At 41.2% G+C, this 24,967-nt stretch overlaps 1 protein-coding gene across 2 annotated transcripts in view; it reads right to left on the reverse strand.

Annotated features, from left to right (window-relative positions):
- The window catches only part of HS2ST1 (heparan sulfate 2-O-sulfotransferase 1), a 179,301-nt gene extending 155,867 nt beyond the window's left edge, over positions 1–23,434 (reverse strand). Inside the window, exon 1 of one of the 2 annotated variants that reach the window (XM_013003878.2) lies at positions 23,191–23,434. In XM_013003878.2, the coding sequence (XP_012859332.1) occupies positions 23,191–23,314 (124 nt within the window). In that variant the 5' untranslated portion in view covers positions 23,315–23,434. The remainder of the gene's footprint in view (positions 1–23,190) is intronic. The other variant, XM_004699276.3, reaches the window with a different exon arrangement.
- Positions 23,435–24,967: the final 1,533 nt, after the last annotated feature.

Genomic DNA, 24,967 nt, shown 5'->3' on the forward strand with positions numbered 1-24,967 from the left:
GTTGTCTACCATGTGCATCCCTGCATTTGATCTGGTCCCTTCCATATTACCTGGTTCCTCTTCTTGGTTCCTGGTTTGTCAGTCCCACCAGCTACAAGAGTTAGGAAAGGCCTCCCATTTAATAAATCACCAACAGACTTGAACTGGGTTTGATCATGTAAAGAACTGTGTGACCCATTTAAAAGGAGGTGGGGAAATGGGGAAAAAAAATAAAAAAGAAATGGGTAGCAGGAGCACAGGGCACTAATCCACTCAAGGGGAGGGTATTGTTTATATCTCCACAGGGAAAGAGGGACCAGACTTCAACCCAGTGCTCCAAGATGTGAATGCAACATGCCGGCGTGGAGTAAGGAACCAGTGGAGAGGTCTGAGGGGCCGGCCCCAAACCCAACTACATGGATACCTGCCGATCCCCCCAGAAGAATTTATTTCAGAGGACAGCACTGAATCTGCACCTCCGGGAGAGGGACATGTCTGAGCACAGCACACGGGAGCAGATGAAGGAGGAGGAAGACAGAGTGGAGCACATCCTGGCCCATCAAGCCTTGAGGACGATATTCCCGCTCAGAGCAGCCAATCCACAGAGAAGACCACATGGCCAGCCCCACTATGAGACACGACATCCCTCACTGACCCATAGCCCTACAGGGGACAACACTGGAGACACAGTGTGGGAATTCCACCTGATCTGATCCCCCCACACCGAGGCAAAACACTAAGGGCGTGCAACAGAACAGCAAGGGAACAGAGCAACAAAGTCCCCAGGGAATACCAAAAATAGACTCTGGGGCCAGGGCTTGGCGCCCCACCAGACTCGACTGGAAAACACTCCTAAAGGCCAACAAACAGTCCTTGAACTAACTACAAGCTTTTCTTTCTTGTTTTGTTTGGTTTTTTGTCAGTGGTTTGTTGTTGTCTTGTTGTATATTGTTGCTTGGTTTTGCTCTGTCTTGTTCTTGTGCTTGCTATTTTCTCCGCAGGTCGCAGGTCTGTCTAAATAAGATAGGCTGGATGAACAATCTGGAGGAGAAAACAACAGGACCGACAGTTCCGGGGAGACATAGGAGAGGGGTAGGGGTAGGGAAAGGTAGTGATGTTAACAAACCCAGGGACAAGGGAACAACAAGTGCTCCAAATCGGTGGTGAGGAGGGTGTAGGAGGCCTGGTAGGGCATGATCAAGGGTAATGTAACAAAGAGTAATGAAGGCTGAGCTTGAGAGTGGAACAAGAGGAAAGTCAAAGAAAATAGAGGAAAGAGCTAGGAGGCAAAAGGCATTTACAGAGGTCTAAATAAAGGCTTGTATGTATGTAAACATATTTATATATGATGGGGAAATAGATCTATGTACATATATTTATAGGTTTAGTATTAAGGGAGCAGATGAACATTGAGCCTCCACTCAAGTACTCCCTCAATGCAAGAATACTTTGTTCTATTAAACTGGCATTCTATGATGCTCACCTTCCAGATGCGATCGCTGAAGACAAAGCAGGTAAATAAGCAAATGTGGCGAAGAAAGCTGATGGTGCCCGGCTATCAAAAGATATAGCTTCTGGGGTCTTAAAGGCTTAAACAAGTGGCCATCTAGCACAGAAGCAACAAAGCCCACATGGAAGAAGCACACCAACCTGCGCGCAATCACGAAGTGTCAAAGGGATCAGGTATCAGGCATCATCAAAACAAAAAAATCTTATCATTGTGAATGAAGGGGGTTGTGCGGAGTGGAGACCCAAAGCCCCTCTGTAGGCCACTGGACATGCCCTTACAAAAGGGCTGCGGGGAGGAGACGAGCCAGTCAGGGTGCAATGTAGCAATGATGAAAAATACAACTTTCCTCTAGTTCCTAAATGCTTTCTGCGCCCCACCCCCACCCCACACACACACTATCATGATCACAATTCTACCTTATAAATATGGCTAGACCAGAAGATGTATACTGGTACAGATAGGAACTGGAAACACAGGGAATCCAGGGTGGAGGATCCCTTCAGGACCAGTGGTGAAAGTGGCTGTAACGGGAGGGTAGAGGGAGGGTGGGTTGGAAAGGGGGCAGCGATTACAAGTGTCTACATATAACCTCCTCCCTGGGGAACAGACAACAGAAAAGTGGGTGAAGGGAGACATCAGGCAGTGCAAGATATGACAACATAATAATTTATAAATTATCAAGGGTTCATGAGGGAGGGGGGAGTGAGGAGGGAGGGGGAAAAATAAGGAACTGATGCCAGGGGCTTAAGTAGAGAGCAATGTTTTGAGAATGATGAAGGCAATGAATGTACAAATGTGCTTTACACATTGATGTATGTATGGATTGTGATAAGAGTTGTGCGAGCCCCTAATAAAATGATTTTTAAAAACTGTGTGAGCCACTTTCTTGATAATTTTCATATATATTTATACTATATATTATATGTGTATTATATATATATATATGCATGCCACTAGTTTTGCTCCTCTCGAGAGCCCAGCCTAACACATTGAGGTTCACCTTTGCTCTAGAATTCAAACAGAACAAGCCTGATTCAGTATTCCATTAATCCAAAACACTAACATATAACACATTATGAAATTAAAAAGGTCAAGATTTTTTTAGAGTGTGCTGTTTTTTGGGGGGTGGGGAAATGGGACAACATATCAAACTCAAACCAAGTAAATTCACTGCCATCCAGTTGATTCCAACTCCTAGTGAGTAGAACCATCCTGCGGGGTTTCTGGGGCTGTAAATCTTTATTGAGGCAGACAGCAACTTTGGAGGAGCAGATGGTGAGTCTGAAACATCCACCTTTCTTCCACTCAGCATCCCAATATTAAATCCACTGTGCTATCAGGGCTCCATACAGTAAGATTTTTTAAAAGCGATCCTGACATACTTCTGCTCAAATGAATTAATTTTCTCATCACCAAAGTAATTGACAGAAAATCCACTAGGCAAGAATTAAGCCACAAGTAGTAGAGAATGGAAGTATGCTTTTCACAACTGAGTGCTGTGCATAGTTGCACCTAGTCTTTTTGCCCCAAAATAGGTATGAGAGGAAAACATCTTTTTTCTTAAGGAGGTTACATTTGCCTGGTGTTGCTATGGAAAACAAGTCCAAGTGGTACTCGTGAAAACAGGTCATGGGTTATCAATGAGAAAACACCAAGTTTGAGAGGAAATCTCAAGAAGCCCTCCTACACATTTTATATGGCAAAATATTAAAATGAATCTATTTGCATAAATACTTCACAACTAAATACAGTTTAAAAAGAACATTTAAGTTTTACATATGTTCCAGTACTAATTAGTATTCAGAATAAAAGACCATACCGAATCTCAAATCAAGTCTCTCCTTTAAAGGAAGTTTCCACTACCAACTTAATTATTTTTTTCGAAGCAGCTTTTATTCTGTCATAATAATACTCTGCCTTAACAGTGCTTTTAATATTTTCTAGTCTCCCTACGAATCAATTAATCCATCCAACATGTCTGTGGGGCATATACTAATCAGTTGCTCACACATTATTCTCAACTCCTTATGTCCTGAGAATGTATGAAAAACTTACTCCTAAGCAGTTACTGAACTGTGCCAAGGTAAGTCAGACAAAAGACTATCTGAACACTTGCCAATATTTGCTGCTTTGCTTTGTTTAGTTTTTTAAAACTAATCCACCCCATTCCAGCCAAGAAAAAGGAGACGGAGGTTATAACATGTGAACATTTATCCTACTGAGTTTTCATAACTGGGCTATCACAACAGCTATGTAGGGAGTCACTCCTTGCCAAAAAAATGCTGTCAAAAGCGAGTTAAAATAAAGAGCTCAACTGAGGGAAGAATGAGTAAGCTGAAGAGAAATGGACAGGAGGAATTATTCTACAGCAGCTTCATTGAAAATGATTGGTATTTCAAGCGCTGGGAAAGAAGATCCTCACTTCATAATTAAACAAGTATTTTAATCAAGTCTAGAAAATTCCCACAAGCTCACACAAAAAACTACCTATGCAGAGTTTAATTGCAAAATATGAAGCCTATACAAGAAAACAAGCTCATTTAACTTCTCATTAACTCAAAATAAGACTTTCAAAAAAGAAGTTTCTACATACTGTCCACATTCAAACATGGCAGAAGTGATACATTTACTATAGTTTACAAATGTGCCTTTCCCTTGACCAGAACACACAAAGGAGCTTTAAAAAGTACCTGGGAAAATGGAACTAAACATACTAAAATTTTTCCATGAAGTTTTTGAAGTCCCTATGTATAATCTTACTTCTTTCTTTCCAAAGGATTTCAGAGAATCAGTGGTATAAAGTAATGGCTTAGTGCTAGACATACAAGTCAAACATTCAACAAATAATCCAGTTAGATAACAAAGAGTGATTACAGTCTTTGTACATACGACTCTATAAAAAAATACCTTACAAATTTCACCTGCTCAGGCTACTAATAATGTGAACAACTTAATACACATCTTAAGATATGTGCAAAAGAAGGTACTAAAAATCTTGTAACAGAATACCAATTATTGCCAATGGAGAAGATATAGGTGCCTAAAGAAACCAATATAGTGACACAAAAATTCCAATTAACTGATATTTGATAAGGCTGCCTACATAGGACAGAAGTAAAGGCCATGTGACAAGATGAAATATGAGTGACATAAAATTTTAATAAAAATGTCAGACTAAAGCTAAGAATACGAAAATGACTACACACACACACTTGGCGGGGGCGGGGGAGTGGGGGGCATGTTAAGAAATGGAAAGAGTCCTACACTATTTTAAGAATGACCAAAGGTAGTATGTGATCTCCTCTACCTTCACAAGTGGGGAGGAGGAAAATCGCCATCAGCATGAGCCCCAAATTAATTCCTATTGGACAGAGGTCAGACACGCTCTCACCCTCCAAACTTTTCACCAAGTCTGACACCAGCCGTTCCTCCCATAGTACTAGTTTTCTGCTGGGTTCGATAATTTGTTGCAGTGGACCCAAAGAACTCACAAGACAATACTCATAATTATGGGTTTACTAGAGAAATTAACCACTTACAAGTTATCAGAAATGCTTGGGATACAGTTCCTGGGTCAGGGCAGCCTGCTCTCAACCAAGCCTGCAGGCACACCGCCCCTCTGGTTGTTGGCCTCTCAGCCACATAGCCCCTTGTCCTCTGATCTGCTCCAGGAAGTAGTACAAAGGTCTTTTAATTCTGCCAATAAATACCCAAAAAGTACTTCACTCAGCTCAGAGGCTCTCATCTCTAGATCCCCGCGTGGACAACCTACCTTCCCAGTCAAATTCTTTGGTATTGCTGCTTCTTTTCCACATCTCCATGTCTCACTGTCTCTGGCATCACAGCTCTCTGTTTCCTGTGTCCAGGAGATTCAGCACAGGACATGCTCCACTCCTATTTTTTCTTAATGATAGTGAGACCCACTGGGTTAGGCCCACTTGACTAGAGAAACAAATCCAGTGACACTCACAGATGTATAAGAAAGAGCTTCATAATAAGTAATTATATAGCAAGAACATATCCCAGCTCAGTCCAACTCAGGTCCACAGTCCCTCACATAGTCACATACAATGATGCAAACTGCAGATATAGGCTGGTGGGTGCAGAGTTGTGTGGATCCAAGGTCAGTGGAAACAGCACAGGGCTCCAGAAGCTCTCATGGTCAGTGGCAAAGTCCCAGCAGGCAAGAAGGCAAAGTGGCAGGGAGAGAGAGCAGTTCCCAGGGCCCTCCTCACAAGGCCACACTCCAAAATGGACAGCATCAGGCTGACTGACAGGTTAGATTCCACCCATACACTTTTATACATCTTCAGGTTGACAAAAGATATCTAATTACTACACCCGCTCTTTCCACTTCTGAGAAGTGGGCTCATTTTAAACCTAGCTGGATAGCAAAACTGACGGATCCTCATGTTAGCATTCTGTACACCATATTTGCATGATCCCATTCCAAATAAGTGCCATTAGCACGCTACCCAATTCCTGGGTGAGCCGCGAACACCTCACATTTGCAGGTCCTACCCAGCTCTAACTATAAACCGAAAGTCTTATTAATTTAAAAAATTACTCTGATATTCAATTTGAATTAGGCAAGTAAAGCAATTGAGGGTCAATTTAAACAACCGGCATATAAAGCAAAGGCTCATACTGAAAAGATCACTTCTGCCAAGTACTGTGTGTCCCAAGTACTATGTGCAAGGACCTAGAATTACAAAGCCAAAGAGAAGAACACACTCACCATATCTTAAACCAAAAGAACTCCAGAAAAAGTCAAGCTTCGAGTTGTAATCTTAAAAGACTCTGCAGGCAAACTATTGAATGATGCAGGAGGCAACAAGATGCAAAAAACACAGTCACTGTACCAAAAAGAACTAGTCAACCTTCCACTATTTAAGGAGGTAGTATATGAGCAAGAACGTATGTCGGTGAAGGAAGACCAAACAGCATTGACAGCATTTCCCCAAAACAAGGCTCCAATTGATAAGGCTTCTCTGTAATAACACGGCATTATAGCTGAAAAGAACTTTAAGTCTCAAACCCTACAAAATTAGTCTCTAAGAAACCAAAGGAGCCTGATGCTATACTGAATTAAGAGTGAGTTGGGCTGGTAAAGGAATTCATCAGTTGCTTTGCAGGAGAAAGATAAGGCTTTCTACTCTCATAAAGATTTGCCACCTTGGAAACCCACAGGGGCAGTTCTACCAATAGGGTCCGATGAGTCTGAATTGACTTGGAAATGAGTGTGCTTTGGGAGTTTGAGGAAAACCCAAATATAATGGAAAGAAAAACAAGGCCACCAGAGGAAATTTGAGCCTTTGGTACCACAGCTACAAAAAGGAATAAACAAAGCTAACTCCTGGCCTGATACTGCATCAGCTTTCAACAAAAATTGCAAAGCATGCATCTGATATGGCAGGGATTTTGGAATTATCAGACCTGGGATTTGAAATAACAATGATTACTATTGATTGCTTGCTAGATAGTGTGAAATGGTTTGTGCTCAACTGCTAACCTAAAAGTTGGAGTTTGAACACATCCATCAGTGCTGCAGAGGAAAGGCATAGCAATCTAATTCTGTTAAGATTATAGCCATGAAAAACCCTATGAAGCAGTTCCTGTAACATGAGTCACATCATTTCAAAAGCAATGAGTTTGCTTTTTTATTTTGTTTTGTTTGTGTGGTTTTTTTTTGTTTTTTGATGCATATTCCAAGGATGCTAATAAAAAAGGTGAACAGCATGCTAGATGAGTAATGTGTAAGTCCAGTTTCATTATTTGCGAGATTATTAATTCATGTTAACACATACTTAGTTAGGAAGTTAAAAGTTTCCACATGAAATTGGCAATTTGGGGAGTGGAAAGAGGAGTAAGGCTGCCCTTAGACATAAATAAAAAAGATGACTCTTCAATGTGGTTATAAACTTTGGATAAATTCTACTTTGAAGTAATTAGGTCCCTTGATAATTCTGTTATCTAGATGATTCCCCAAAGCCCAGATCAATATATAGAAATTAAGTTTTAGTTTCCATCTGTAGTACACCTATGTAGGGCTGGCAGAGGGTTAGTTAAATTTTACATAAATGTTCAATTTCCAATTTTCATTAATTCTGGACTGTGAAACCACTAAGTAATGAATTATGAACAGTCTTCAAGCACAGCTAATAAGCAAGTAAATAAAGCCCCCCACTAGAAAAACATGTATTTCAATAGAAAACACCTACTTTGGACATGTTGCCAGGAGAGGCGAGTCCCTGGAGGAGATCGCACTTGGTAAAGCGGAAGGGCAGCAAAACAGAGGAAGGTCCCCACGAGATGGGCTAACACAGGGCTGCAAGAAAGGGCTCACCCGGAGAACAACTGTGGGGCTGGCACAAGACAAGGCAGGGTTCCCTTCTGTTGCGCATCTGGTCACTGAGTCAGAACTGACTTGAAGGCACCCAACAACTAGAGAATCAAATCCAGCATTTCTTCTATGATTCTTTCCCCCTGCTGATTAGGGAAATCAGAAAGTTATTTCAAAACATAAAGGTTACCAGTTTGAAAATAAAACCACTAGTCACTGCTCTATTCATAAAATTGTACCTACAGCTACATGGCGAATCCTTCAGTAAGACTGATGTGTACTTATAAATAACTATGATTTCTAACAACATTATCATGTCTTTAAAAAGCAGCAGTGGTAATACCTGGGAAAAAAGAGATTAACCAGTTTCTTTCTCACAGAGACTCTTATCTTTCTGGTCTACCAAAATTGGTGAATGGCAAATGACTACTCATTGAATTAACAGCCTTTGAAGCTTTTCTGATTCAGTGATTGTGTTTTTCTAAAGTTATTCCTATGATTCTCAGTAATAAAGTACAGTTACTTAGCCTTTCCTATACTCAAGTGAAAAAAAAAAACTAGAAAAAGCTCAACTTCCTAAATTAAATAATATAGAACACATTTGTGGTATATTTTTCCTCTATTTGGGATTATGACAATGAATCATGATAGGAAAATGAGTAACATAATAAAGGACATACATAAGACTTTTTCCAAAGTGGAGAATTAGACTTGGAATTCAATGAGAAACACTTGGGAGAAAAATTCCTTTACCATAGTTCAAATTTTCTTTCTGTATTTTATGAAAACCTACCCTTAAACTGACAAATTGGCAAAGGCTTAATTAGTAGGAAAGTGTAAAGATAACTCACTAGCATTAAAGAGCCAGGGTTTGTTCTTAATTTACACCATGGCAAATAGGTTTTCTTCCTTACAGGCAAAACATGCGTTGCCAGGAATTTTATACCTGCCTGAGGAAAGAAATGTTAACTTCATGTTTGATCAGCTGTTTAGCTGATCTGAATGTCAAATCATTAACTCATGTAAGTCATTTATCTGAACACTCATCAGGTAAGAAATTAACATGCTCAGCTATTACCGAAAGACTGTCAGATTGAGTACACCCTGAGATACTTCAGAAGAAAAACTTGGCCATCCACTTCTAAAATGTCAGCCACTGAAAATTCTACGGAGCATAATTCAATTCTGATACCCTTGGCTCACCATGAGTAGACTGGTTAACGTGTTTAGTGGGGCCCCAGGAAAACCTACACCACAGGTCCCCAAACTTATTTGGCCTACCACCTCCTTTTCACACAGAAATTTACTCAGTGGCCCCGTAGCAATTAAAAAAGCAGCCTCCCAGGATCATTCCAATGCCCCCATGGAAACACTGGTCTACACCACCAAGAAATGGCAACAAGAAGGAAGTGTTTATGTATTATCACTATTATTAACAATGTGGCTATTTGCTATCTAATCACCTCCAATTCATGGAGGTATTATATTCAGCAGAATGAAACAATGTTCAGTCCTGTGCTATCGTCATGATTGTTGCTATGCTTAACTGTAGTATTTTTATAGTTTGTAAACATTTTCATATTCATAATATCATTTGTAAGTCATTTGACCACCATAACTCTCGTAAGGAAGGAAGAGTAAGCATCTTTTGAATAGATGTAAAACACTAAGAATATGCCTACTACACGTAAGTATTTTAGCATCTTTTATTGTTGTCTGTTTCGTATGACGGTTCAGAGGTCACAATGGTTTGCAATTGGTGGGAAATACAGAATATAATTTTTTTAAATGAAGGCTCCAGTGGTAAAGAAGGAAGACATTCAAAATAAGGTTAAAAAAAAAAAACATCTCAGGAGGAAAAAGCCAGAGCGGTTATGTGGAATAAGGAATATTAGGCTCTTGTCACAGGGTTAATTAGTCACAAAATTCCAACCTAGGACAGTTCTATGGTAAAATAACATATGGGTCAAAGAAATACACAAGAAGCTAGAAAAGAGGTGCTACTATAAATAATCAGGTATATTAAGTATTTCCAATCTATTACAAGCACTCTGCAAATGCCCTGTTGTTAAAATGCTCAACTGCTAACCAAAAGGTTGGCAGCCTGAACCCATCACCCACTCTCCGGGAAAAAGATTTGGCTGTCAGCTTCCACAGGATTTACCACCTTAGAAACCCTACGGAGTCATTGTATTCGGTCCTGTAGTGTTGTTAGGAGGCCCTGAGTGGCACAGTTCAATGTTCTGCTACTAAGGAAAGTTTCGTCATTAGTACGCACACAGAAGCATCTCGGGGGAAAAGGATGGCAATCTACTTCCCCCAAATCACCATCATTGAAAACCCTATGGAACACAGTTCTAACCTAAAACAAACAGTCACGCCACAAACTGCCACGTTGCTTCCAATATAAGAATGGTTGTACTAAGAAAATAGCAATTAACAATAGCACCAATAACTAGGGAGAAAGTCATGAAGCTACTCACAAAAATTGACACCTTAGCTAAACAGTTACTCCTGTCTCTTATTTTATACCTCAATTACCTAGATCACTGAACTATCAAAAATCCCTAGGACAGGTTCAATGCCAAGTCAACAGAACATTATTGAAAATTCCCAAGGTCAGAACAAGAAAGTTGCACATTCCCTTAATTTTCCCCACTGAGAATCTTATTTCAAGACACTAAAATGCCATCATGCATACTGTCTGTCCTTTCTTAACCTTCAAAATATGAAAAGGAAAAAACGTGTGTGTGTTTAGAGGACAATGGTGAATGATTTTGATTCTATTCTATTTAATAAACAAGGAAGCTATCAATATCATTTCAAGGTAGTCATTCTAATAAGCCTTTCTATGGAAGAAACAACTGTTTCCTGTCCAAGGTTTATAAACACTCAGAACCAATAACACCTTACAAAAGAGATGACTGTATTTTCGTTTAAAAAAACAGTAAAACTGGTTAAGGCAGGCAGGCAATTGGAAGCAGCTTCCTAACATCCAAAGACGAGGCTGAGGACCAGAGACTTGGCTACTGGCTAAGAAGTGTTCCTGGGGACCAATGACTATATCCTGACCATATACTAATCTTGGCTTTGGTAACCTGTTAACTCCCCTAATAAGCGCCCTGTATGTGAGTAATGTCTGTGAGTTCTGGGTGGCAATCACAATGAATTATCAGAAGTAGAGTGCGGTGGGAAAAGAGATGGTGTCAAAATAGGGTAAAGAGAAATGTAGTGTGGAGGCATAGCTGATTCCTGCCTTGTGGCAACATGGAAACCAGAGGTCAAATATGGCATCCTCCATGCTTTTTGTTATGTTAAATCATTTTATTGAGGGTTCATACAACTCTTATCACGATCCATACATACATGCATGTGTCAAGCACATTTGTACATTCATTGCCCTCTTCATTCTCAAAACATTTGCTTTCTGCTTGAGTCCCTGGCATCAGCTCATTTTCCCCCTCCGCCCACCACGCCTCCCTCGTGAACCCTTGATAATTTAAAAAATATTATTTTGTCATATCTTACACTGTCCGACGTCTCCCTTCACCCACTTTTCTATTGTCAGTCCCTCAGGAAGGAGGTTATATGTAGATCCCCCTTTCCACCCCACCCTCCCTCCACCCTCACCACTGGTCCTGAAGGGATCATCTGTCCTGGATTCCCTGTGCTTCCGGTTCCAATCTGTATGAATGTACATCCTCTGCTCTAGCCAGATTTGTAAGGTAGAATTGGGATCATGATGGGGGGCGAGCATTTAAGAACTAGAGGAAAGTTGTATGTTTCATTGTTGCTGCACTGCACCGACACTCCATCCAGGACTCTCTAATGTGACTCCCTTCAGAGCAGTTGGTAGTGGTTCCCAGACACCATCTAGTCTATCTGGTCCCAATGTCGTGGATCCTGATGTATCAACCATTAGTTCGTTTAACTAATTGTTTCTGTGCTTCCACCGTTTTCTTGACTCTTCTTTCCTCTGGCCAAGGAAAGATCAATAGTCACACCTTAAATGGCTTCATGTGCTTTTTTTTTTTTTTTTTAAGACCTGTTGCGACTTACCAAATTAGGATGTCTGTCCATTGGCGTTGTCCCTCTGAGACTATGGTCCTGAGTCTCCAAGTCCAGCAACTCATTCCTTCAAGGTAGTTAATTATATCTAAGAAGTTGTCATAACTTTTGCCCCCTGCATGCTCCACCATATTCATAGATATTTTTGTAGCATAGGTAAACACACATGTAGAAATGTCCTTTTTTTTTTAAAGATCTTTTATTGGGGCTCTTACAGCTCTTATAACAATCCATGCATCAATTTCATCAAGCATATTTGTACATATGTTGCCATCAGCATTTTCTAAATATGTACTTTCTATTTGAGCCCTCGGTATCAGCTCTTTTTTCCCCTCCTTCTCCCACCCTCATGAAACCTTGACAAATTATAAATTATTATTTTCGTATCTTACTCCGACAGCTGTCTCCCTTCACCCACATATATGTTATTCGTCCCCTTGGGAGAGGCAGGGATATAATGTATATACTAGAGTATAAGCCGACCCAAGTATCAGCCGAGGCCCCTAATTTTACCACAAAAACTGCATAAAACGTGCTTAAAAAACTCGGCTTATACACAAGTATATATGGTATATATCAATATAGATATATAGGGATAGGTTTATACAGCAAGAAGGAATATAACAGCTAATTAGTCCGCACAGCAGTACAGATGGCTCAGTTCAACTCATTTTCAAAGAACGGTTAATATATTGGAAGTCCTTCAAGTCAAGTGGGCTGCCAAGTCCAAGGTCAAGGAAGCAGAGAGCAAAATCCTCCCTTGGGCAAGGCAGGCATTGTCTGCCCACAAGCAGCAAACAGCAGGGTAGGTCAACAAGAGTCAATAGCTCAGGAGTTTAGCAGGCCCGGATTGAATGTCAAACTCAAGCAATGCAAGGCAACAGAATCCACCAGCCTCAAACTCAATCGATGCAGGTCTCAAAGGAGCCTCAAACTCTAGCTACATGACCAATGTTATCAGCTTGGCCCACAGGTCATGTAGCACACAGGTTGAGGCAGAGAACTAGCTAAAGCAGCAGCACCAGAGAGCAAGAGAGATGGGGCGGCGCCTTGCAGAGCCATTTATCTCTTTGCCTTCCAATCAAACAGAGACCTCATTAATCTCACATGTTGCTATTGTCCAGGTTGGCACAATAAACCTAACTATCACAGGGAGAGTTATGCATCAATCATTGTGATCAGTTCCTCCTTCGTCCCCATACCTTCCCCCTACCCACCTGGTATCACTACTCCCATTTCTGTTCCTGAGGAGTTTATCTGACCTGGATTCCCTGTGTTGTGAGCTATCTGTACCTGTGTACATGCCCAGGTCCAGCAAGAACTGAAAGGTAGCACTGGGGTCATGATAGTGGGGGGTGAGGAAGCCTCAAAGAACTGGAGGAATATTGTGTGCTTCATCAGTGCTATACTGTACCCTGGTTGACTCATCCCTTCCTTGGGACCCTTCTGTGAGGGGATATCCCATTGTCTACAGATGGGTTTTGGGTCTCTGTCAACACCCCTTATTCTCAACAATGTTTTTGTATGTTTGTTTTGGGTCTTCTGATGCCTGTTACCTGATCCTGTCGACACCTTATGATCACACAGCCTGGTGTGCTTCTTCCATGTGGGATTTTTGCTTCTTTGTTAGGTAGCCGATTGTTGAGCAGAGGCCCAAAGGCTGTCCACTTCCTCAATGTATTGCCATATAAATATATGTACAGAGACCAATATCTCGGTTTTTATGAATTAATACATTTACATATGTATACCTACGCTTATATCTCTATCCACAGCTTTGCTTCCTAGATCACTCCCATTTCTTTTACCTTCCTCCTGCCTCACCATCACTCGCTCTTCTTTTAGCTCTTAGTAATTCCTCTCAGCTAGATTGCTGTGCTCCAACACCACCAGAATCTCTAAGTCCTCCTTGATTTTAATTCCCTAGTTGTTCCCATTTATGGCACTGTTTGCTCACAGCTCCCTTCCCCCGCCTCCTCCTCCCCCCAAGTCCCTCTAGAAGTGTGGGTCCCGTTACTCTCTACTTGGGCTTGCTTCTCATGCCTATCTTACATAGGTAGGTAAAACAATAGTTACGAAGGCAAACCAAAACAAAGATCGAAGAAAAAGAGAAAAATAAATAAGCACATATATAATTCCAAGTCTGTCCTCTGACCTTTATGACTATCTCCTGAGGGGGTTCTGGGAACTGCCCCTCCTACCCTGAAGTCTATTTTGGGGGCTCCTCAGGGGCTTTGTGGCTTGGCTTTGCTCCTCTTTGCTGATCTGTTATTTTCCTTCTTGGTTCGCCCCACTGGCGGGGGAGTCAGGCCAGACTCACTCCCCACCGTGTGTCCCTAGTATTGTCCTCTGTCACAGTATGCTCCAGCGAGAGGACATCAGGCCTCCAACAGTCCTCTATGTGCCTTAGCAGTTCCATGCAGGGGCTAGTCCCTCGCTCATTCTTTTTCCTTCGCAGTTTGCTTCCATGTGGATGCGGCAAGCCAACCCGTCTCCCCAAGCTGTAGGTTTAGTGTTGTCCTCTGTAGCACATACTTCCAGGGAGGGGGTCAGTGTGGCTCTTTGGGGCTGGCCCTGTCGACTTCCAGTTGTTCCATGTGGTTATGTAGCCCTCAAGGTTTGGCGCACCTTGGTGGGGTCTGAACTCATACTACCATTTCTCTTAATTTTCCGATCCAACAACAGGAGCACCAAGCAGGTGATTCCACCTGCACACCATTTTGACTCCCAGCATCCAATTTCTCAGAAATGTCCTCTATGAAACCCATATATATTCACCGGTAAAGTTTCCTACCTTACCTGTTTAGCCTGAATGTCTATCCAAGTATCCACTCATAAATCACTGCTTGTACAATTTAAACTAAAGGTCATATTGTACTGAACATGTTGCTATCATTGTGGGTCATTCACATCCACCAAGGTGACCAATTAGCTCAGAAACCAATTATTCTGCTACTGAGTCAGTTTTCAACTCATAGTGACCCCATGTGACAGAAGAGAACTTCCCAATAAGGTTTTCTAGGTTATAAACACCAGAGGAAGAACGTTGAGGGAGGAGACAGTCATCCAAGAGAAGAGATACCATCTTACCCAGTGATCACCCAATTAAAAAAAAAGCGAGAGACAGAGAAACAAATGCTGAAGAGGGTGTGAAGACATTATACACTGCTGGAGAGTTTGTAAATATGTATAACCACTGTGGAGAGCGATATGGTTATACCTAAAACCAGCAATAGAAATGCCTACAAACCAGCAACATCTTTGCTGGGCATATACTCCAAAGAAGTAAGAGACAGACACGAATAGATGTGTGCTGTCTGATGTTCAGTGCAGCATAGTTCACAATAGCAAGAAGCTGAAAACAGCCCAAATGCCTCTTGCAGAAAGATGGGTAAAGAAATCCTGGCACATTCACACAATAATGCTACGCATTCCTAAAAAACAGCAATGAAACCATGAAATGCTTCATGACATGGAGGGACCCGTGAAGTCAATTAATCACAAAAGGCCAAATAATATTGTATAAGTTCACTTCTATAAGGATAAACATCAAGATGAAGGAAAAGTGGTTGTATTTGTTACTACTCTTTAAGATTTCAGGGTATCTTCAAACTGAAACTTCAATGTCTCAGAATGAAAAACCTGGAATCAGAAGCAAAATGCTCAATAAACCCAAACCAAAAGAATAATGCTGGCCACTATCACTTTTCTGACATTTCATTGGGAATCTGCAAGGGCCTCCCTTTTCCCCCCTCCCCCACTTAAAGCATGTGTTAAACAACTACAGACTATTAAAGAAAAGGTTTCACCAAAACGTGCGTGTGTGTGTGTGTGTGTGTGTGTGTGTGTGTGTGTAGGAAGCAAAAGTGATAGGACAGCAATGACAAGAAGTTTAGAAGAAAACACCTCTTTACCCTTCTCTTGCCCCTTCCCCTAGTTGAGAGCAAAGATCTTCAAGTCTAAGGGGAAAGTAGGTTCACAAGACAAAGTACCAGAGATCCTGAATCACCACATGCAGGTCAACCATCCACAAAAAATTAAAATTTTAAAGACACCTAATACACAGGGGTGGGGGGAGGGTTGTGTTTAATCAATAGAAGTACAGGCTTTGTTTTAAAAGTAGCTAGAATTATTCTATTTCAGAGAACTCAGTGGGAGTGTTAAGCAAAGGGGTTTAATTTGACACTGATTTATATTTAAAGGATCACTTTAACTGCTAATATTAAGAACTATCTCAAGGGAGGCACATGTGGAAGCAGAGACTAGTTAAGACAAGGCAGTAGTATAAAGCAGAAGATGGTGATAGCTTGAATGAGGGCAATTAACAGTGCAAGTGCCAAGAAGCACTCACATTTGAGAAATGTTTTGAAGGTAAAACCAGTAGGGTTCTCCTTAAGATTCGATGTAGAGCTCCAGAAAAGGGAAATCCTAATTTCTGGAAGGATGGTGCTGCCAGCAACTGAGCTTCAGAAGGACAGAAATCTGGGACAAGGCAAGGGATGGAGATTCAGAAGAGTCATTTTGAACATACTGAGTTTGAAAAGTCTATTAATTATACAAAGGCATTTTGAGTGGGAAGCTGGTTGTATAAATCAATGTTTAGGAAGCAGGTCTAAACTAGAAATATATGTTTGAGAGCTGTCAGAATGTAAACACCAAATATGGGCGAGTATAGATAAGAGTCCCAAGAACTGAGCCATAAGACATTCTTGGGTTAAGATGAAGAGAAAAAAAGAATCCAACAAAGGACACAGAAGAAGTGGCCAGTGAAGTAGGGATAAAACTAAGAATGTGAGATCCTAGAAGCCAAGAGAAGAAAATTTATCAAGAAGCAGGAAGAGATAAATTGTGTCAAATTCTGCTAGTTTAGGTCAGATTAGATGAGGGCCAGAGAACAGACCACTAGACTCAGGGGTTACCACGCCATGGTCTTGTCAACTTTGTCGTACGCATGGCAAGTTGGAGAATGAAAACGGAAGGCAGAAGAAAACAATGTATTCAAGTGGTGGTGCTGGCAAACAATACTGAGTACTCTGTGCACTACAAGAATGAACAAGTCAGTTAAAACACAACCACAATACTCTATAGATGCAAGAATGGTGACGCTTTACCTTGCTTACACTTTGGACATATCAGGAAAGACAAATCCCTAGGAAAGGACATAATGGTTGATAAAGTTGAGGGTCAGTCAAATGGGAAAAGGCTCAATAACGGATGGGCTGGCACAAATGCCACAGTAATGAACTCAAGCTTGCCAATGAATATGAAGATGGTGCAGGACTGGGCAACAGTTCATTGTCACACACAAGTCCATCCATTTGAAGACAACTAAAAATAAATGGTGACTTTGGTACTTCAAAAACATGGTTATAGAAAAGTAACAAACTGAAGTGAAGGGATAAAATCTGATGCACAAGTGTCCCAAAAGCAGCACTGACAATTAATCTAGAGTTAGCAGGCGCAAACGTGCAATTTACTGGTAGGTAACTGTAAATAATTAAGTCATAGTGAGCCATAATTATGAAGTCCATCTATAAGTACATCCCTCAAAAGTGGTCTTTCTGAAGAACAGTATTTGAATACTCATTACTATTTCAATTTCACTAAGTGCCAAAAAGCTATTATAAGGCTTAACAGAATGGTGGCCAGACACCCTGGAATTACTTTAATTGAGATCAACTGTTTCAGGTGACTACTCCACAGCACACTAGATGTTCAGGACTCTTAAGTGAGGCACCAATTTGCAATTCTAGAATAACTGCATTATCATTAACCCAGTCTCCAAGCAGTAGCTATTTTGTAAGACTGTCAAAGAATGTCAAAATTGACCATTCTTGGGAGCATTTTACCGGTATCATTATGGTCTTTCTTACAGACTATAAAAACTACCAAGTTCCAGAGAGCAGTCTCAACCATGGCCCTGGAGTTAGAACCCAGAGGTTTTAAGATCAGAATAAGAGCCCCTAATGGCACAATGGTTACAACATGCAGCTGTTAACCAAAAGGTTCTAAGTTCAAACATAGCCATCAATTAGCCGGAGAAAGATTTGGAATACATTCCCATAGAGATGACAAATTAGAAAACTTTACAGGGACAGTGCTCTGTCATACAGGATTGGTATGAGCTGGAATCAACCTGACAGCACACAAGAATGAAGAGCATACTTTTCAAAAATAGCGATGTCTACATAATTCATTTTGAATTAATATCCCCATCTAAAATATAATCCATACTTACTTATATGTTAGTATTACAAACATATCAACAAAAATTACTTAAAATGCTTAAGATCCTAGAAAAAAACAAAATTATCCAACACATAATTCTAACATTATCTGTAAGAGGAAGGTTTTATCACACCGTTCTAAAACAAGCGATAGAATTGTTTTAATAACAACACATTCTGTGTTAGTTATAGTTCTAAGCAATAACTAATTTTCATTTTGATTCTATGTAGTTTATTAATCCTATTAGAAAAATTTAGTAATTTTAATAAAATGAATCTTTTCCCACAGAATTCTTTTTTCATTCATTAATGTGCTTGTCCCTAACATCTAACTTTCAAGTTGCATGTTATGTCAATATTAAAAACAAAAACCACACTTCATTGACTAGGAAACATTTACTATAAGCCATTGATTCTTACTATTAAGAGGATCCCATATTCCTTCTTTGAAAATCTGATGAAAACTATGAATGTATTTCAGGGAATTTACAGATGCCTTGAAGTTTCAAACAATCTCTGATGGTGGAAAACAATAAGAGTATAAAAATTAGGCCAAAAAATTTGGAAATGTAATAAATGATTAAAATGATTGTAACAGATAGTATGGAGAAAAGATGGCTAATTAATATAACATTTGACATAAGTAGCTTTTCAGTGAGAAAAATTACAATAAATTTCTACAACTATAAAAACAGTTTAATGGGCTAAATCTAAAAAGGAAAATTGTAACATACTGCAATAAAATATAAAGAATGTGCATAGTTTAATTAAATAGAATCTTCTCAAGAATAGAAAAATTTGACTGTGGAGCTTTTAAAACTTCTATGTAAGTAAACATAAATAAACTCAAGGGACAAATGAAAATCTTGGGAAAAAACAGATGCAAGACGTATGACAAGTAAAGAATTATTCATTTAATTTTTTGAGGCTTAAGCAAAACTGCTTTTATGAAAAAATTCACTGTGACCAGAGAGAACATTCCCAGGCAGTACCACTAGGTGCACTAACTCAGAGCCAGTTGCTGGATGCTTGCCTAGAGGGAGTGGAGGTGGGGTGTGGGGTGTGGGGTGTGAACTACAGAAGCTCCACTTTGCCCAGCCCAATTCTGGTTTTGGGGGTGTACACCCTCATATTATCAAGAAAGACCAGTGCCTGGAAAAGGGCATCACTTGGTAAAGTCGAAGGTCAGTGGAAAAAGGGAAAACTTTCAATGAGATGGACTGGCACAGTGACTGAAGCTTAATGGGCTCAAACAACAGCAATTGTGAGGACGCTACAGGACCTGACAGTGTTTCATTCTGGTGTACACAGGTTGCTATGAGTCAGAACCAACTTGATGGCACCTAACAACAGTAGATATATAATGACAGCTCATTGTAGACTAAATTTTAATTTCCTTAATGATTAATGATGTTGATGACTTTTCTATGTTTGTTTTAAAAAATTTAAGTTTAGAATGTGTAAAAGATGCATAAGTTAGCTAACAGAAAAGTACACAGATGAAAATGAACTAGCAAGTAACAGAGAAATAAAGCATACGTAAGAGAAAATTAATATGAAAGCATATCATTGCACAGCCTCAGAGTAGCAAAATATAAAAACTAATAGTATCCACTGTTTATGAGCATGTGGGGGCAGTGTGAACTACTATAAATTGGGGTGGGGGCCATACACACATATTTGGCTAACATATTTTAAAGTCTGTTAAATTATAAAACATTTAAATTCTTTGTGCGAGCAGTGCCACATATAAACGTCTACCCTACTGGCATCAACACATAAAGAGATAACTGGACATAAAAAGGTGTTTCTTGTAGTACTGTTTATAGTAACAAAAAAGAAAAAAATGCTTTTTAAAAGGGGGAAGTGGGGTGGGGGAAGTGACACAAACTAAATGTCCATTACTGACATATTGGCTTAATAATTTATAGCACAAGAATACTCTGGAATATTATACAGCTATTAGAACAAGTCAAGTTTATATATATTGATCTGGAAAGATGTTCATATTATATAAGGGGAGGGAGGGAAACAAGCTAGATAGCAATGTACACTATGATCCTATAATTTAAATTTTTAAAAAAATTTTAACTGTATTGTATTTTCTTTTTTTAAAATCATTTCATTGTATTTAAGTTCTGTTTACACATTTAATTTTCCAGTGATCAATGACTATACCTTAATTTTAAATACATCTATTGTATTTACTATTACAATATTCTCTAGTCGAGGTACATACAAGACATTATAAGACCACATCCTTCTAAATCTCCTACAACAAAAAAGACGATGAATGCTAAAAACAGCTTTAATGTCAAAATGTTCAATAGTTTTTCTGATGCCAAATTAAAATGCTTTTTAATGTTGTAATTTTACACTTACAGAATGCAACCACAGGTTTTTTTCCCCCTGCAGCAGAAATAAGCTATCTATTTCAGTTGTTTTATTGGGTAATATAATTATGTTCATTATAGAGATATAAACAAGGGGCCGACATTATACTAAACCAATTCCTTTGTGTCAGAAATTGGGTTTTCTCAAAATTATATTCATTCCTTGCAATAAATGCAATTAAGGGATGATATTACAGTTTAAAAATCATATTCAAATGGCTAAATCTTAGCCTAACAACAATACAAAGTCTCAAGCAGCACAGTATAATGAAAGGAGCACTAGATTTGGAATCAGACATACCTGGCTTCCAATCCTAGCTCTGTATTTACTAGCTATGTGATCTCTGAAGTTATATAACCACAGAACCTTTTCAACATCTGTAAAAATAGTTTCCTATGGCATCCTGGAAGATTAAATAAAAATGTCACAGATGAAAAGTCCTAATGCAGAGCCTGATGATTTCCATAAGATTTCATCTGCCTTCTTTCGTAGGGGTCTAATTACTAATAGGCAACAAGCTTTAGATTGCTAACAAGAAAGTCAGTGGTTCAAACCCACCAGTTGCTCGGAGGGAAAGCTAAGGCTATCTGCTCCATTGAAGATTTGCAGACTTGGAAACCCTCTACAGAGTGGGTCACTAGGATCAGAACTGACTCAATGGCAGTGGGCTTTAAAGACTTTTTTAAAAATGCAAGACTACTGTTGGAAACAGTTACTTTTTGCCATGCTTTTGCATCTCCAAATAGTTATTACATCCTTCAAATGTTTTATTTTTGAAGCTCCCATTCTTGAGTAATTTTTGAGGAATATTTATTTTGGTCTATACTTACTATTTCTGACCCAATTTAGAGGGAGAGGAGTTGTTATTATTGTTTAATTATAAGAAAACATGCTACTTCCTACCTGTGGCTTTTTTCACAACTTTCTTTTTAAAACCATTCATGCTGTCTCTATGGAAACCACTTGAAAGTATTACGTAAAAAAAGTTACAAGAAATCAGAAATTGAAGTTATTCACTCTATCCCATTAATAGATCAACTCCATAAAATTTCAAAGAGCAATACAACAAGGCATATAAATTTCAATTTTCAAACCTTCCTCTAAGAGTCAAGTTTGTCTATAAAACGGAATCATTAACAAGATCAGACTGTCACCCACAACGCTGCTAAAAGTATATAAACACAAGCCACAGTTGCCAGCTTTCAATATGTAAAGTGAACACTTTAATCAAACAAGACACATTAATATAACCATGGTAAATAAATTGGTATTGCTTCAAAATTGCATGGGGTAATTTTGGGGAATATCTTCATCTCTTCAACTTTAAATGTACTTCAGTCAGTTTCATGTAAGGCTCTTTGATCCTCTTTGATCCCATGCCCCTTTAAAACGTTTCAGTGGCAAAAAAAAAAGTTTCAGTGGCTTTTATAGTCTACCAAAATTGAAAATAAGTAGCTACGGTATGTAATATTACAATTGGTTCTTGACATATTTACCTAAAGAATAATCATCATCCACAGCAGCATTTAGCTGTTCCTCATAGTTATTCTCTGGCCTAAATTATAATTGAGGCAGTTTATTGTTATTGCTTGCTTTTCTAAAGGTATTTGAAATAATAGTGAGGGGAAAGCATATTCACAGAAACACTTCACATTACCTTTCCAGGATCAGATTACAGCCTCTTCAGTTACGTGTCAAGTACATTTTCAAATAAAAAATTACCGCTGACATTCTTTCAACACCCATCCTGCGCTCTTCCAAAAGCCAAAGTTCCTCACTAATCTTAAAGTACCTAATATCTACATTTTTTCTTGTTTTCCTTTCATCACTTACATTCCAAGTTTTTGTACTGTTAGTTAACTGCTTACAGCACTTAACCATTTTGGTTAAATGGCTGCACATACACCATACATGTAAACCTCATGAGAATCCCTCGCCTCTCCTAAATTCACTCCATCAATTGGCGAGAAGCAACGCATTTACACCCCACTATTCATAAACCCGAAAGTTTAATTAGTTTAGCGCCACTGGGGAAGCATTTAAAGCCCCGGATGCCTGATTTCGGTACCTGGTGGAAGCTTTGTATGCTTCCCAGAACGATCTTCGCAGCCTACCTCTCCAGCCGGTTGTGTGGTCCCTTGCTGCCCCCAGCACTGGAGTGCATGCAACTCACTACAGTGTATTTCTTTCGCTCACTGTCCCTCCCGGTATCTCCCTTCCATCTCTGCGCATCCACCCCACTGCAAAGACTGCGCACCCAGGTGCCCCCATCTCAAAGAAAGAGCACCGTTCCCCTGACATCGTCGCGGTTTCCGAAGGACTTTCGGTGCACCGGCGAGGCTGAACGCTTCTATCGGCTCCACACCGCCCGCGCCCTCCCGAGTTGGGCTTTTTGCTCGCGCTCCCGACGTGGACTGCCCACTTCGGGGCAACCCTTCTGCTGGCGAAGTCCAAGATTGCAACCCCGGCCCGTGACCTCTCGAACCCAGCACGCCCCTCAAGCTTAATCCGCCGCATTCTTGGAGCTTGTGCTCCCGAAATGCCCCCCGTCCCAGCTCCCCGAAGCCGACCCCAGGTTAGGCGAACGCCCATTTGCTCCGGTGGCCACCCCTCCCCGGCCCGGCCCCTTTCGCAGCACTCAGTCCGGAGTGAGTGCCTCGGCTCCTCACCTAGCTTCGACCGGGACTCCTCCAGTTTCTGGATCTGGTTCTCCAAGAAGAGCATCGCCACGGCGAAGACCACCACCGCCAGCAGCTGCAACTTGGGCGGCATCATAATCCTGAGGAGCCCCATGAAACCCGCCGCTCGGGATCAAGACATACCGCGGGGGGCGGGGAGCGGGACCCCGGAGGCGAGAGACGCCGGGAGGAGCCCACCGAGCCGGCAGAGAGGCTAGGAGAGCGCGACGGCGAGAACCACCGCAGCGACCCCCCTTCGCGCCTCCCCAATCCCCCGCCCCCAGGCACCGGTACCAATGCCGCCGGTACCCGCTTTCCCTCGGCAGACTCGATGGCCAACCCCTCCAAAAGTCCAAGCAGCAAACTGCGCGAAGCGGCTGCCAGGCTCTTGCCTTCTCTACCGCCTCAGTCCGGACCCCCGCGCCCGCCAGTCAGCCTGCCTGCCTCTCTGGCTTCCTTCCCTCCCTCCTTTGCTCACGGCCGCGCGCTCCGCCACCAGCGCTGCGGCTGCGGCTGCGCCGCCCTCGGCCCCGCCCCCTCCCATCCCCCTCCGCCACCACGCGCACGCATCCACGTACGCTGCTCGGCAACCAGAGGCTCCGCCCTTCATGCCGTTTGCTTGTGCTTATTGGCCCGCAGAACCGCGGCACATTGCTTGGGGTTCGTGTTACGGTTGGTTTCCTCTGCCACAGGTCTCAACTAAGACAGCATTCGATTGGATAAACTGGGAGAAGGAGGCAGGACGAAGCTAGCGAAGGCGGGGCTTCTTGGCCGCTAGACGAACGTGGAGTAATGAAGCGGAGCCTGAGAAGCATACATTTGGGGAGTTTAGCAAAGTGCCTGATTTGCTTTATCGAAAGGACCTGACCGCTCTCTTTATAGTGTGTCGTCTTTAAGGTTTTATTTGCCGTTAGATCATATCCTTCCCTACAAAATGAGATATTTGATGACAACGGTCCTTAGCAGTACGTTTTAAATCAGGCTCTGGAGTAGACGCCTCAAGCTGACGGGTCCCCTAGCTGCTGCCTCAGAACTGCGGAAGAAGGTGGTGATGGCGGCTGAGCCAGGAGGACGGGTTGGGCCGGCGTTTAGGCTAAGATTGCTGTTGATGTCTGTGCTGCAAGCGGTGAGTGGAGGTCACCTCCGCGGCTTCCTCGGGGCGAAGGGGGGGTTGCACCTTGGCAAAAGAATGATTGGGCCCGTTAGTTAGCCACACTTAGAAAGCGGGAAGACAACTTCCTTAGGGATGATTGCGTCCCGAAGAGCGACGTGGCCTAATTCGTCGATCGCTACTCCAGGACCCGCGCCACTAGAGTTTAGCGGAGCTCCCCGCCTAGACTTCAGACGGTGTCTTGGGTACTGAACTACTTTACAGCGCTCCAGTTCAAAACACTGTCAATCACGCGGAGAGAAAAATAATATAACAGCAATAAAAATTGGAAAGGAAGGAAAGTTGATTCCAAACAGAAGTGGAAGGGGCTACCGTTCCTCGTGGCTCAAGCCCGAGAAAAGCCATCAAGTCTTTGGTTCAGGGCTGCAATTCTAATTTACGTCTCCTAATTGTTGTGTTTGCTCTAATTGGGTGTAGACAGCCTTTTACATCGGTCATTCACGTACCGCTAAGCTCCTTCCAATACCGTTTGTAGTTTTAAACGCGACCGGACTCAAAGGAGCTAATCTATATTAAAGTGTAATTTAATGTAATTTTTCATTGATTTTTTTTAAACGATGCCCATAATCTCTCAGAAGTATAATTTAATCAAGGACC

This window comes from Echinops telfairi, unplaced genomic scaffold, assembly GCF_000313985.2.
Source record: "Echinops telfairi isolate 266 unplaced genomic scaffold, ASM31398v2 ScPeMD7_443;HRSCAF=831, whole genome shotgun sequence".
In the NCBI taxonomy this organism is placed as follows: domain Eukaryota; kingdom Metazoa; phylum Chordata; class Mammalia; order Afrosoricida; family Tenrecidae; genus Echinops; species Echinops telfairi.